The 13,506-nt window shown below is 48.2% G+C and overlaps 1 protein-coding gene across 1 annotated transcript in view; it reads right to left on the bottom strand.

The window, feature by feature from the left end:
• SARS2 (seryl-tRNA synthetase 2, mitochondrial) overlaps positions 1 to 13,034 on the bottom strand; it is a 30,159-nt gene extending 17,125 nt beyond the window's left edge. Inside the window, exons 1-7 of the mRNA XM_081018972.1 lie at positions 12,753 to 13,034; positions 12,036 to 12,131; positions 11,566 to 11,595; positions 9,902 to 10,042; positions 7,622 to 7,676; positions 7,395 to 7,458; positions 1,398 to 1,503 (exon numbers count right to left, since the gene is read on the bottom strand). Of these exons, the coding sequence (XP_080875098.1) occupies positions 1,398 to 1,503; positions 7,395 to 7,458; positions 7,622 to 7,676; positions 9,902 to 10,042; positions 11,566 to 11,595; positions 12,036 to 12,131; positions 12,753 to 13,019 (759 nt within the window). The 5' untranslated portion in view covers positions 13,020 to 13,034. The remainder of the gene's footprint in view (positions 1 to 1,397; positions 1,504 to 7,394; positions 7,459 to 7,621; positions 7,677 to 9,901; positions 10,043 to 11,565; positions 11,596 to 12,035; positions 12,132 to 12,752) is intronic.
• Positions 13,035 to 13,506: the final 472 nt, after the last annotated feature.

A 13,506-nucleotide genomic window follows, 5' to 3' on the forward strand; every position in this document is an offset into this window, starting at 1 on the left:
TTGTGGTCCACCAAAACCCCTAGATCCTTTTCACATGTTCAGCTAGTAAGCCACGTACAGTGGTACCTCGGGTTAAGAACTTAATTCGTTCTGGAGGTCCGTTCTTAACCTGAAACCGTTCGTGCACTGGCTCCCGGTGGAGTACAGGATCAGGTTTAAGGTGCTGGTTTTAACCTTTAAAACCCTATACGGCCTAGGACCCTCGTACCTACGGGACCGCCTCTCCTGGTATGTCCCAGAGGAACTTACGGTCTTCAAATAAAAACATCTTGAAGGTCCCAGGCCACAGGGAGGTTAGGCTGGCCTCAACCAGAGCCAGGGCTTTTTCGACTGTGGCCCCGATCTGGTGGAGCACTCTGTCACAAGAGACTAGGGCCCTGCAGGACTTGACATCTTTCCGCAGGGCCTGCAAGACAGAGCTGTTCCACCAGGCCTTTGGTCAGGGCACACCCTGACTCCCTCCTTTGGCAATCTCCGCAGAGCTCTGGCCCAGTGGTTGCCATCAGTTTGATTTGAGTTAATTTTATAATGAATGATTTTGGTATGTTGTACTGTTTTATTGTTGTTAGCCGCCCTGAGCCCGGATTCAGCTGGGGAGGGCGGGATATAAATAAAATTTATTATTATTATTATTATTATTATTATTATTATTAACCTGAAGCACCACTTTAGCGAATGGGGCCTCCCGCTGCCACTGCACCATTTCTGTTCTCATCCTGAAGCAAAGTTCTTAACTAGGTAATATTTCTGGGTTAGCGGAGTCTGTAACCTGAAGTGTATGTAACCTGAAGCGTATGTAACCCAAGGTACCACTGTACTGTAAAGGCTGGGAGACCTGGCAGGCTGATTTGCAGTAAGTCCACACCTTTTTTTTAATAAAGCACTAGAACCAATCACTCCGTCGCTTTTGAAGTCCTTCTTTGGCATCCCTGCACCCAACCACCACGCCCACAAACCCTCCTCTGGCCCAGCGGATCAGGACACTCTGCTCCACAGGGTAAAGGTAAAGGGTAAAGGGACCCCTGACCATTAGGTCCAGTCGTGACCGACTCTGGGGTTGTGGCGCTCATCTCACTTTATTGGCCGAGGGAGCCGGCGTACAGCTTCCGGCTCATGTGGCCAGCATGACTAAGCCGCTTCTGGTGAACCAGAGCAGCGCACGGAAACACCGTTTACCTTCCCGCCGGAGTGGTACCTATTTATCTACTTGCACTTTGACGTGCTTTCGAACTGCTAGGTTGGCAGGAGCAGGGACTGAGCAGCGGGAGCTCACCCCGTCGCGGGGATTCGAACCGCCAACCTTCTGATCGGCAAGCCCTAGGCTCTGTGGTTTAGACCACAGCGCCACCCACATCCGCTCCACAGGGTACCCCCCCCCAAAAAAGACCGTTCGGTACCTTTTTCATCAGCTTGTTGAAAGTGAACTGCACCAAGGCTTGCTGCAACATTGCTCCAGCCCCACGGAGGTAGAATGACCGGTAGCCCGAGATGTGGGACAGGCGCCTGCGGAACAGAGGGGAGGAAAGAAGAAGGCATTGAGGAGCTTCCCAGGGATGTGGGGCTTGATCTGCTCATGTGGGTCACCCTGCTTGGGGGAAGAAAAAGAAGAAGAGTTTGGATTTGATATCCCGCTTTATCACTACCCTAAGGAGTCTCAAAGCGGCTAACAATCTCCTTTCCCTTCTTCCCCCACAACAAACACTCTGTGAGGTGAGTGGGGCTGAGAGACTTCAGAGAAGTGTGACTGGCCCAAGGTCACCCAGCAGCTGCATGTGGAGGAGCGGGGAAGCGAACTCGGTTCACCAGATTACGAGACTACCGCTCTTAACCACTACACCACACTGGCTCCTGGGAGGGAAGGCTGGGCTAGCTGGCCTTTGAAGCCCTGTCAACAGCCAAGAGCTTCAGGAGTCACTAGCTACTCCCAGACTGTAACTATTATTTGTTTTCCAATTTTTTTTAATTAGTTTTCCAAATTTATAACAAACAAATCCACAAACATAAAAAGAAAACGTCAAAAAACAAACGAACAATTATCCTGTCATAATTCCCCTTTTGTTAACATTGTTGGGTGACTTCCTCAATTCCCCCTGGCTGAGTTTCCATATACCGTATTTTTCGCTCTATAAGACGCACCAGACCACAAGACGCACCTAGTTTTTGGAGGAGGAAAACAAGAAAAAAAAATATTCTGAATCTCAGAAGCCAGAACAGCAAGAGGGATCGCTGCGCAGTGAAAGCAGCAATCCCTCTTGCTGTTCTGGCTTCTGGGATAGCTGCGCAGCCTGCATCCGCTCCATAAGACGCACACACATTTCCCCTTACTTTTTCAGAGGGAGAAAGTGAGATTTATAGAGCAGAAAATACGGTAAATCATTGTAGCAGTTTTCCAAAACTATTTTCACATAAAATTTACTTGGTCGATTAACATCTTTCTTTCTTTTCATTTTAACTTTTACCATAGTATTCTATGGCATCACATATTTAAATCCTAGGCCAATCTGATACTCACAAGTAATTCTATTTAAGTTATCAGACTGTCACTATTTTGCAGGGAGCCATTTCATCACCAGAAACTTAGGTTTGCACAAACTGGACATGTCCACCACATGTCCAGAGATCAAAGAACTTTGGGAGATGATTCATGAAGAGATTAAAAAATTGATTAAAGTATCATATATCAAAAAGGCAGAAGCATATTTATTAGGAATCTTGGTAAGGATATCCCCAAAGACAAAATCAACATCTTTCTGGATGCAGCAACAACAGCGAGAACGTTGGTAGCCAGTCATTGGAAAGGAAATTATATCCCAACAAAAGGGGAATGGTTAAGTAAACTATGTGAGTACCTGGAGTTAGCAAAACTGAAGGATTTAATAACACATAAATCAAAAATTAGAATTCAGAAACAATGGGAATGCTTAAATGAATATTTATACAAGCAGGGCTCAAATATGAAAGCTTGGTTGTGCCTAGACTAACTTTGTGAAGAATATAAAGAACATAAAGATTTGACTGATTATGAAAGAATCTAAGGAAGGGAAATGATTGAAGAACAGATGTGAAGGCGAGCAAGATAACTAAGAGATGTGCGGTGAATGCGGTGGAAGCCTTTTATAATATTTTAACTAAGATTCATCTATTGTAATGTTTGAAGCATGAATTTGGGTTAGGGTTATATTATTGGTTATGAAAAGTATTTTCTTTTTTAGTTTGCATTTTGGAAAGCATGTATATAGATGTGTTTACAGTGTTATGTAGGGATGCGAGTGGCGCTGTGGGTTAAACCACAGAGCCTAGGACTTGCCGATCAGAAGGTCGGCGGTTCGAATCCCCGCGACGGGGTGAGCTCCCATTGCTCGGTTCCTGCTCCTGCCAACCTAGCAGTTCGAAAGCACATCAAAGTGCAAGTAGATAAATAGGTACCGCTCCAGCGGAAAGGTAAACGCCGTTTCTGTGCGCTGCTCTGGTTCACCAGAAGCGGCTTAGTCATGCTGTCCACATGACCCGGAAGCTTTACGCCGGCTCCCTCGGCCAATAAAGCGAGATGAGCGCAGCAACCCCAGAGTCGGCCACGAATGGACCTAATGGTCAGGGGTCCCTTTACCTTTACCTTACAGTGTTATGTATTGTTTTTTGTTTCTTTTTCTTTTCTTGCAAAATTCAATAAAAATTAAAATTTTAAAAAAGAGAAACTTAGGTTTGCGCAAACTGGATTAAAGAGCCCTGTTGCAACAAATGTCTCTTTGGAGCTCTTCCCTGGAGGTACTGGGGATTGAACTCTCTGCTTGCAAGGCAAATGCTCGACCCTTGAGCTGTGGTCCTTTCCCTGCCATGTGCCCGATATCCAGTTGCACCAAGGAGGACAACGCTCTCCAGGAAACATGGCCCCACGGCCACGTTAAGAGTGCCAATTCCATGACGAACGCATTTAGTCAATGGCAGGCTTCCTTTCGTGACAGGAGAGGCTCTCAGCTTTGGCCCGAGGCTCAGAGGGAGCTTTGTGAAACAGATCACGGGGGTGGGTGGTGGGTGGGAAGCAGCCTGCTACTGGAAAAGGCCCTGGGGCCAAACAGTTCATCTCAAAGGCAACCCATCAAATATTCATCCCTGTTCAGGAAGGAGAAGGGCTTCCAATCAGCTAATGGGTGCCTGCAAATTCTGGAAATATCCGCTCAGAGACCAAAGGCACCCTTTGTCCTGGCGGAATCATATTTAGCACCCTCTCCCTCCATCAGGGCATTAGGCAATTTGTCTAAGTCTTGTTTGCTCCCTCGCTCCTCTGCTTGCCTTCGCACAAGCGCACTTCCTCCAACGCTTTTTCAGGGAGCTGGTGGCTGCAACAATGGGGCAATTTATTCCAGGCCTCAGAGCCTGTTTACGTGGGGTTGTATCCAGCTAAATTGAAATACTTTATTGTCACTTGTACAACTTGTATGCAGTGAGATTACACGAGCACCCCCCACTCAGCTCTCTTAGTCTTAATTCCCCTCGTTTACTGATCCACACCCACCAAACCCGAAAGTCAGTTGCCCTGTTGTTATCTTTTCATTCAGCAGCCTAACAGCCCACGGATAGAAGCTGTTCTTTACCCTGTTGGCGCAACTAATCATGCTTCTATATCTTCTGCCCGAGGGCAGGAGATCAAGAAAGTGCCGGCCAGGGTGTGAATCGTCCCTAAGAATTTTCCTCACTCTCCTGAGGCAACGTTCTTCCGCTATTTCATCCAGCGGATTCACGGGACAGCCCATAATATCTTGTGCTGTATTCACCACCCTCTGTAGGCACTTCCTATCAGCTGATGTCAAACCAGCGTACCACACCGTGATGCAGTAGGAAAGGACACTTTCTGTTGTGGACCAGTAGAAGGAGATCATCAAACGTTGACTGACATCGTTCTTCCGTAATACTCTGAGAAGATGGAGTCTCTGTTGGGCTTTCTTAACCACCTGGGTTGTACAGTGGTGCCTCGCAAGACGAAATTAATTCGTTCCGCGAGTTTTGTCGTCTTGCGATTTTTTTCGTCTTGTGAAGCACGGTGTTGGGAAAGTTTTGGAAAAGCTTCAAAAATCACCAAAGTCTTTAAAAACCTCAAAAAAGGCTACCACACCGCGTTCTATGAGTTGCTCCTCGCAGTCAAGTCGCAACTGTATTAACGGTGTTAAGAAAAAGGAAACAAACTTGCAAGACGTTTCCGTCTTGCGAAGCAAGCCCATAGGGAAAATCGTCTTGCGAAGCAGCTCAAGAAACAAAAAACCCTTTCGTCTAGCGAGTTTTTTGTCTTGCGAGGCATTCGTCTTGCGAGGTACCACTGTATTGATTTTCCAAGTAAGGTCTTCACTGAGATAAACTCCTAGGAATTTAAAGGAAGAGACTCTCTCCAGACAGCCCTCCCCGATGTACAGCGGGGCTAGTTCTCCTCTCTTCCTCCAAAAGTCCAACACCATCTCCTTTGTCTTGCTGATCTTAAGGTGCAAGTTGTTCCCTAGGCACCATGTAGATAATTTTTATATTTTAAACAGCCACAGCTCAGTGTCAGGGTGTCTGCCTTGCAAGCAGGAGGTTCAAGCTTCAATCAGGGGCAGACCTTGGTAATATGGTGCCCTGTGCAAGGCCAAAATTTGATTCCCCCCGCCCCAAACAACTTTGTGCACATTACTGATGGTGATGGGATTTCAGTGTGTGTGTGTGCATGCTTTGGAAATTTCGCTCGACGCACACAAACTGAGAGAGAAGGGCAAACAATATGGTAGAGAGCAGGGCTCTCGGAGGAGGAACTTATATAATTGAGAAGTGTATGATTTGCGTATGCGTTTGCAAATTACGGGGCAACTTTGAAACCATCATTTCCCCTTTACATTGCAAGCCAATCACTTCTGGGTCAGCAGTCAGAATAGACAGGAAGCAAGCCTAGGACCCACGTACCTACGGAACCGTCTCTCCTGGTATGCCCCGCAGAGGACCTTAAGGTCCACAAATAACAACACTTTGGAGGTCCCAAGTCACAAGGAAGTTAGATTAGTATCAACTAGGACCAGGGTCTTTTCAGCACTGGCCCCGACGTGGTGGAACGCTCTGTCACAAGAGACTAGGGCCCTGTGGGACTTGACATCTTTCCGCAGGGCCTACAAGACAGAGCTGTTCCGCCTGGCCTTTGGTTTGGACTCGGTCTGACCCTTATGTTTCCCTCCCCTTATGGTCTTGATTTATCAGCTACTTTAAAATGAGGCTGCATTTTAAATTGCATTTTAACCTGTATTTTAAATTGTTTTTTTCTCTCCCCTCCCCCTTTCCTCCCTATTATGTTTTTACTGTGATTTTATTGGTGTTAGCCGCCCTGAGCCCGGCTCTGGCTGGGGAAGGCGGGGTATAATTAAAATTTATTATTATTATTATTAAGCAGATCTCTGAGGCGACAGATTAGACACATTTCCAGTTCTACCTTTCCCAGATGCCACTGGGATTGAACCTGAGACCTTCTGCACGCTAGGCAGATCCTCTACCATTGAGCCATGAACTTCTCCCTAGGAAGAGGCAGCTGCCTAGTGAATATTAGTGGCACTGACTAAGGGAAGAAGGGGGAAACTTAATTTTTTCCAGACTGTATTGAAAGTACCGTATTTTTCGCTCTATAGGACACACTTTTTCCCCTCCAAAAATTGAGGGGAAATGTGTGTGCGTCCTATGGAGCGAATGCAGGCTCCCTGGCTTCAGCGATAGCAATGCTAAGCCTCCGAAGCGCAGAGGGAGCGTTCCGACCCCTCTCGCTCTCCAGGCTTCAGGGATAGCCGTGCACAGCTCCTCCGGCAGGGAGAGGCTGCACGTGGCTATGGCTTCTTTAGCCCTGCGCAGCCTCTCCTGGCTGGAGAGGTTGCGCGGGGCTAAAGAGGAAGCCAAAACAGCGAGCGGGATGGATCCCGCTGGCTGCCTCGGCTTGTGCCATAGACGCACGCAACCCCTCCGGCAGGGAGAGGCTGCTTGGGGCTATGGCTTCTTTAGCCCCGCGCAGCCTCTCTCGGCTGGAGAGGTTGTGCACAGCTAAAGAGAAAGCCAAGATAGTGCTGTCTTGGCTTGTGGCATAGCCGCGTGCAACCCCTCGGGAAGGGAGGGGTTACGCACAGCCTGTACGCTGCTCTTTGGGGCTGGGGGGGGGGAAATAAGATTCCCCCCCTTGATTTCCCCCCCCCTTAAAACTAGGTGCGCCCTATGGTTTGGTGCGCCCTATGGAGTGAAAAATACGGTAAACTGCACTCTCTCATTCTCTACCAGCAAGTGGAGCTGTTGCTTCATTTCTGTGTGCTTGAAAGGGATTCAGGACTGTCTCCTTTTTTCCCAAATGGTCCCTTTTAAGCCTTGCATGGGAAGGGACGAGACCGCCAATTTCTCATACACACCTTTGCCTTATGATATCCAGGTCTTCCCCAATTTCCAGGTGCCCTTTCGCCTTGAAGTCAAATGCTGTTTAAAAAAAGAAAAGAAAAACACAGGGGGATATGAAGATTAAACCAGGAATAAGGAAGAATTTAATAGATCCAGGTATTATTTAAAAAGGCAACGCAAGCACAGCCTGGAAAGAAGCAAGTAACGCCACCTAGTGGTGATAAAAGGAATCCTTTCTCACCTGGCTTTTCACCAATAACCTCCAACACCCGTGCTTGGCTCTCATCTCCAATAGGCTGGGGAAAGGAAGAGGTCAGAGGTTAAAGGCATGGAAGCGTCAGAGGTAGTTCAGCTCCCTATTATTTACTTATTATCCATTGCATTTTCTAGCCCACGTTTTCCTCCAAGGAGCTCAAGGTGGTGCCCAGAGCTCCTTTCCTCCTTGTTTTATTCTCACACAACAACCCTGTGAGGTAGGTTAGGCTCCCAAGGTTTTTCCCCTCCCCAGAGAACTTCATGGCCTAGGAAAGGATTTGAACCCTGGTCTCCCAGGTCCTGTGGGACGTGGATGGCGTTGTGGGTTAAACCACTGAGCCTCTTGGGCTTGCCAATCAGAAGGTCGGTGCTTCGAATCCCCGCGACGGGGTGAGCGCCCGTTGCTTGGTCCCTGCTCCTGCCAACCTAGCAGTTCAAAAGCACGTCAAAGTGCTAGTAGATAAATAGGTACCACTCTGGCGGGAAGGTAAACGGCGTTTCCGTGCGCTGCTCTGGTTCGCCAGAAGCGGCTTAGTCATGCTGGCCACATGACCCGGAAGCTGTACACAGGCTCCCTCGGCCAGTAAAGCAAGATGAGCGCCGCAACCCCAGAGTTGGTCACGACTGGACCTAATGGTCAGGGGTCCCTTTCCTTTTCCCCTCCCAGGTCCTAGTCTGACTCTAACCGTTACACCACACTAGCTCTGAGGAGCTAACCACCAGGGTCTTTTACATGGAACTGGTTTACTGGTTTCAGGCAAAGGAGCTTGAAGGGGCCATGAGTTGGTTAGAGCCTGGTGCTGATAATGTCAAGGTTGCTGGTTTGATCCCCGTAAGGGACAGCTGCATATTCCTGCATGGAAGGGGGGGTTGGACTAGATGACCCCCAGGGTCCCTTCCAACTCTAAAATTCTATGCTTCTATGAAGCTTCCATGGGCAGGGGTACGTCAAAAGGCTTGGTGCCTATACCCCCACATCCCTCTCTTCCTGCACACATATTGCCATGACCAAAGGACTATATACGGGCTCGGTCCAGTATATCTGAAGGAGTGTCTCCACCCTCATCGTTCTGCCCAGACACTGAGATCCAGCGCCGAGGGCCTTCTGGAGGTTCCCTCCATGTGAGAAGCCAAGTTACAGGGAACCAGGCAGAGGGCCTTCTCGGTGGTGGCACCCACCCTGTGGAACGATCTCCCAGCAGATGTCAAAGAAAACAACTACCAGACTTTTAGAAGACATCTGAAGGCAGCCCTGTTTAGGGAAACTTTTAATGTTTGATGCATTACTGTATTTTAATATTTTGTTGGAAGCCGCCCAGAGTGGCTGGGGAAGCCCAGCCAGATGGGCAGGGTATAAATAAATTATTATTATTATTTATTTTTATTACAACTACTACTACTAATATTATTCAGTTTACCGTTGTTGGGTGCCACACCACCCGCTCTTCCTTTTATTTATTTTTTATTTTATTTATTGAATTTATATACAGCTCTATACCCATGGGTCTCAGGGCAGTTCACAGAATAAAATCCAGATATAAAACCACAAAATACATAATAAAAAAAACAACAACAACCCAACAGCAGCCCTCCCCCCCCCAAAAAAAAACACATTTTAAAAGGGCATAGGATGCAGATCAGATCAACCAAAGGCCTGCATAGAAAGGAATGTTTTTGCCTGGTGCCTAAAGGTGTCTAATGAAGGCGCCAGGCGAACTTCCCTAGGGAGAGCATTCTACAGTTGGGGAGCCACTGCAGAAAAGGCCCTGTTCTCATGTTGCCACCCTCTGGAGCTCTCGGCGATGATGCACACGAAGGAGGAGGCGGCAAACGCTCTTCCCCCAGGGAATATCCTCCAGCAGCTCCTTGTTGGAGTACTGGGTGGGCATAGCCTGAAGCCTCACACATTTAGCCAGCTGGAGGTCTCAAGCTCCTTCCCAGCACCTCCTCTCGACTGGGCACTGGCCAGTCACTCAGCCACAGCTATCAGGTGAAAGGTGACTAGGGAAACTCACGAAGGTGCGAACTGTTCTGTGTGCACCCCCACCCTCAAGCAAGGAAAGGAATGGAGTAAAATGTTACTGAATTATCCAAGCATTCCCCTTCCTTTTATCTGCAGAAGAACCCTTGGCTGCATATATCCTTGACCCGGGAAGTCTACTCAGCTGGAGAGCACTGCAGGGCCTTCCTGGCAGTGGCCCCCAGCCATGCTCAATTTGAGTCCCCGGGTGTTCTAGGTTGCTCCTCTTGCGTCACACTCTTTTACCACATCTGGATGGGTCCTGTTGGGCAGCCTGAGGGCTCGCAGGTAGTATTTCTCATCCAGCTCCAGCTCCTGCTGGCGCAAAGCATTGAGACGAAGGCGGAGGTCCCTTCCCTGCTTCCGCAACGCATTGTAGGCAGGGTGCTGAAAGGGAAGGAGAGGAGGAGAAGGATGCCGTCAGACCCAAGCAGGAAGGGAATAAGAAGCAGGGTATTTGTTGCTATTTGGATCGCAGGTCCGGTCTTTCAACAGCAATGAGAAAAAGAAGGAAATACATGTTAACAGGGAACTCCCTCAAGAGAATTTGGCATGATTCCTCAAAAGGCTTTGATTTTAGTGATTCTAAAAAGCTTCCAGGCCAACTGGACAGGAAAAGCCCTTTGCCTCATTTCCACGTGGGCAAAAGAGGTTCGAAATGCAGTTCCAAACGCAAGTGATAATAATAATAAATTTTATTTATACCCCGCCCTCCCCAGCCAAGACCAGGCTCAGGGCGGCTAACACTAGGGATAAAAACAACTGATTAAAATACAACTTAAAAACAAGACTAAAATACAACATTAAAATGCAGCCTCATTTCAGTAGAAACTCAAATCAAAAACTTTTTGGGGATGAAAACGTCAAATCTTCACCAAGGCCGACTATCCAGACTGGTCCTACGTGGGCCAGAAAAAAGCCAGGAAAGTCCCCAAATAGGAGTTCCATCACAGAAGGAGAAAGGAAAAAGGAAAGAGGGGGAGGGGATCAAGTTGATTCCAAGCCAAAGGCCAGGCGGAACAACTCTGTCTTACAGGCCCTGTGGAAAGAAATCAGATCCTGCAGGGCCCTGGTCTCATGAGGCAGAGCATTCCACCAGGCCGGAGCCAGTGTTGAAAAGGCCCTGGCTCTGGTTGAGGCTAATCTGACTTCCTTAGGGCCTGGGACCTCTAGGGTGTTGCTATTTATGGACCTTAAGGTCCTCCGCAGGGCGGTCCCGTAGGTACAAGGGTTCTAGGCTGTGAAGTGGTCCCAAACACAGACTTCAAGCCTACGAAAGAGTTCTCAGATTTGGCTAACATGTCGCAATGGTTCTGCTCCAATTTAGAGTTCAGAAGTTGTACCTGTCTATTTAAGAACGGTGCACACAGTTGCTTTGCTGGTTTGCTTCCTGCTCAAGTTTGAGATGTGATAAAAAGGCGCTACAAAATGGGGAAAAACAGAGTTTGAAGCCAACACTGGAAGCAAGATTGGGGCTTGCTTAAATTCCATCAAAGCTGTCTGTGCAGGAGTTTTGCCATGCCTTGGGGGTTTATATTATTTACTGGAAAATGGAATTGCTCAACTGGTTTTCAGAGCATACTGTCTCTGGCAGTGGAAACAATGGGTAGGAAACAATAAATGGGTTGGAAGCTTGGTTAGTGTTTACACCAGTGCAGTCATATTTCTTGCACCGTTGTGAGCTCCCCCAAAAAGGAAAGTAAAATTCCCCAATACTAGAAGGAATGTGGCACAGATCTGACAAGATTATACGAGCCAAAAGTTTGGGAGAGAGTTGTCAAATCTGTAGGCAAAGAAATCCCAGAAGTGATTCTTCTCCCTTTGCCATACCAGAAAGCACTTGCTCTCTGTTTTAAAGCTACAGGTGTTAAATTGTTAAGGTAGCAGGAAAGGATAAAGAACTTTCTTACCGACTGCAAAGTACTTCTGTCTTGGCTTTTCTGGAAAGGGAAGATGAAAGAGTGAGTTAGAATTATTCTCAAGATAGGTAAAGGTAAAGGGACCCCTGACCATTAGGTCCAGTCGTAACCGACTCTGGTGTTGCGGCACTCATCTCGCTTTACTGGCCGAGGGAGCCAGCATACAGCTTCCAGGTCATGTGGCCAGCATGACTAAGCCGTTTCTGGCGAACCAGAGCAGCACACGGAAACGCCGTTTACCTTCCCGCCGGAGCGGTACCTATTTATCTACTTGCACTTTGACGTGCTTTCGAACTGCTAGGTTGGCAGGAGCTGGGACCGAGCAACGGGAGCTCACCCCGTTGCGGGGATCCGAACCGCCAACCTTCTGATCGGCAAGTCCTAGGCTCTGTGGTTCAGACCACAGCGCCACCCGCGTCCCTTTTAGTTGCTCCATAATAGTTGCTATAATGTGGACTCACCACAATATTCCCCACTTCTTCAGCCACCTTCTCTTTCTCAGCTTCAAGTACTGCAATTTCTTCTTGCACCTCGACTAATCTCTGCCAAGTGGCAACCTAGTAGGCATCAGGAAAAAAGAAGAAAAATATGATACAGCCTAACAGCAGTTTAATAAGATTATTCAAAAACAGATTGTATGCACAGAAGAAGGTAGTACCGGAAGTGGAGAGTGAAAAACAATGGAAGGAAAATGTATGGAGCTTCAGTTACGTTAAGCTGCTAATGCAAGAACCTCGAAACAGTTCCCTTGACACCCAGATGCTTGAGAGCCATAGAACTGTTACCTTTTACCCTGGCATGGCTTCACAGCCTTTATTTAGACGCTCATGACCAGGCTGTTACTAATCTTGACAGCCAGGTGGAACCTGAAACTTGAATGAATCATTTTTAAAGCCAGGGCAAAGCGGCTTGCATACACAATGTTAGCCACCTAAGAGGGTGGCTATAATAATAATAATAATAATAATAATAATATTTTTTTATTTATACCCCGCCCTCCCCGGCCAGAGCCGGGCTCAGGGCGGCTAACATCAATAAAATTTCAGTAATAAACGCTAGCTGGTGAAGGCTGGGTTAAACTCCTGGCGCTTAAAGCACCTTCTGGGGCTAAGCCCTCAGGAGAGCGGGAGCAACAGCTCTTGCGCGCCCAGCCGAGCCCACCCACGGCCCGCGCTTACAATCTCGCGCAGGTCCCGCGGCCCGAGGGGCCCCTTGCGCGTCTCCAGCTCCCGCTCGGCCTCGCCCAGCTGCGCGCTCAGCGCCTCCAAGTTCAGCTGCGGGCGCGCCGTCCAGCCGCCCCGCGCGTGCTCGTACAGCCGGCTTCTCCCAGCAGCTGCCGCCGCCGGGCGGCCGCTCCGCGCCCTCGAGAACAGCAGCGGAAGCCCCCGGCGCATTAACCGCGGGCGAAACCCCAGGCCCCGGCACAGCCTCATGGGCGCCGCCATGATGGTCGGTCATGTGACACGCGATCGCCGGCCAATGACAGAGCACCTCCGTCGCCGGCGGACCAATCAGAGGCGCAGCTAGGCCCGCCCAAGCTCGATTTGGTTGCCATGGGGAAGGTTAGGTTTCGCCTTTAAGGCAGGATTATAGAATGAAAGAATATTAAGGGTTGGAAGGGATCTTGGGGTCATCTAGTCCAACCCCCTGCAATTCAGGAATCTCAGCTAAAGCCTATGTTTATTTTTATGTCATGTTCAAATAAAATTCGGAGACCAAAGTTTCAAACAAAAACAGTACATGGTGGATACTTGTTACATAGAAATTTTCGCAAGCAACTTGCAAAATTTAAGCACAAATAAAAACACATCATATATATTTTAAAAGAAACATTTACGCAGAAACATGCCCAATTCATTTTAAAAAAACAACAACTCTGGATAACAAGCAAAAAACCTCAGTATCACAAACACGAGCAGCAAACAACATCAT

The sequence above is a fragment of the Podarcis pityusensis genome (genome assembly GCF_964106645.2).
Source record: "Podarcis pityusensis genome assembly, chromosome: 8".
NCBI classification, from domain to species: Eukaryota; Metazoa; Chordata; class Lepidosauria; order Squamata; family Lacertidae; genus Podarcis; species Podarcis pityusensis.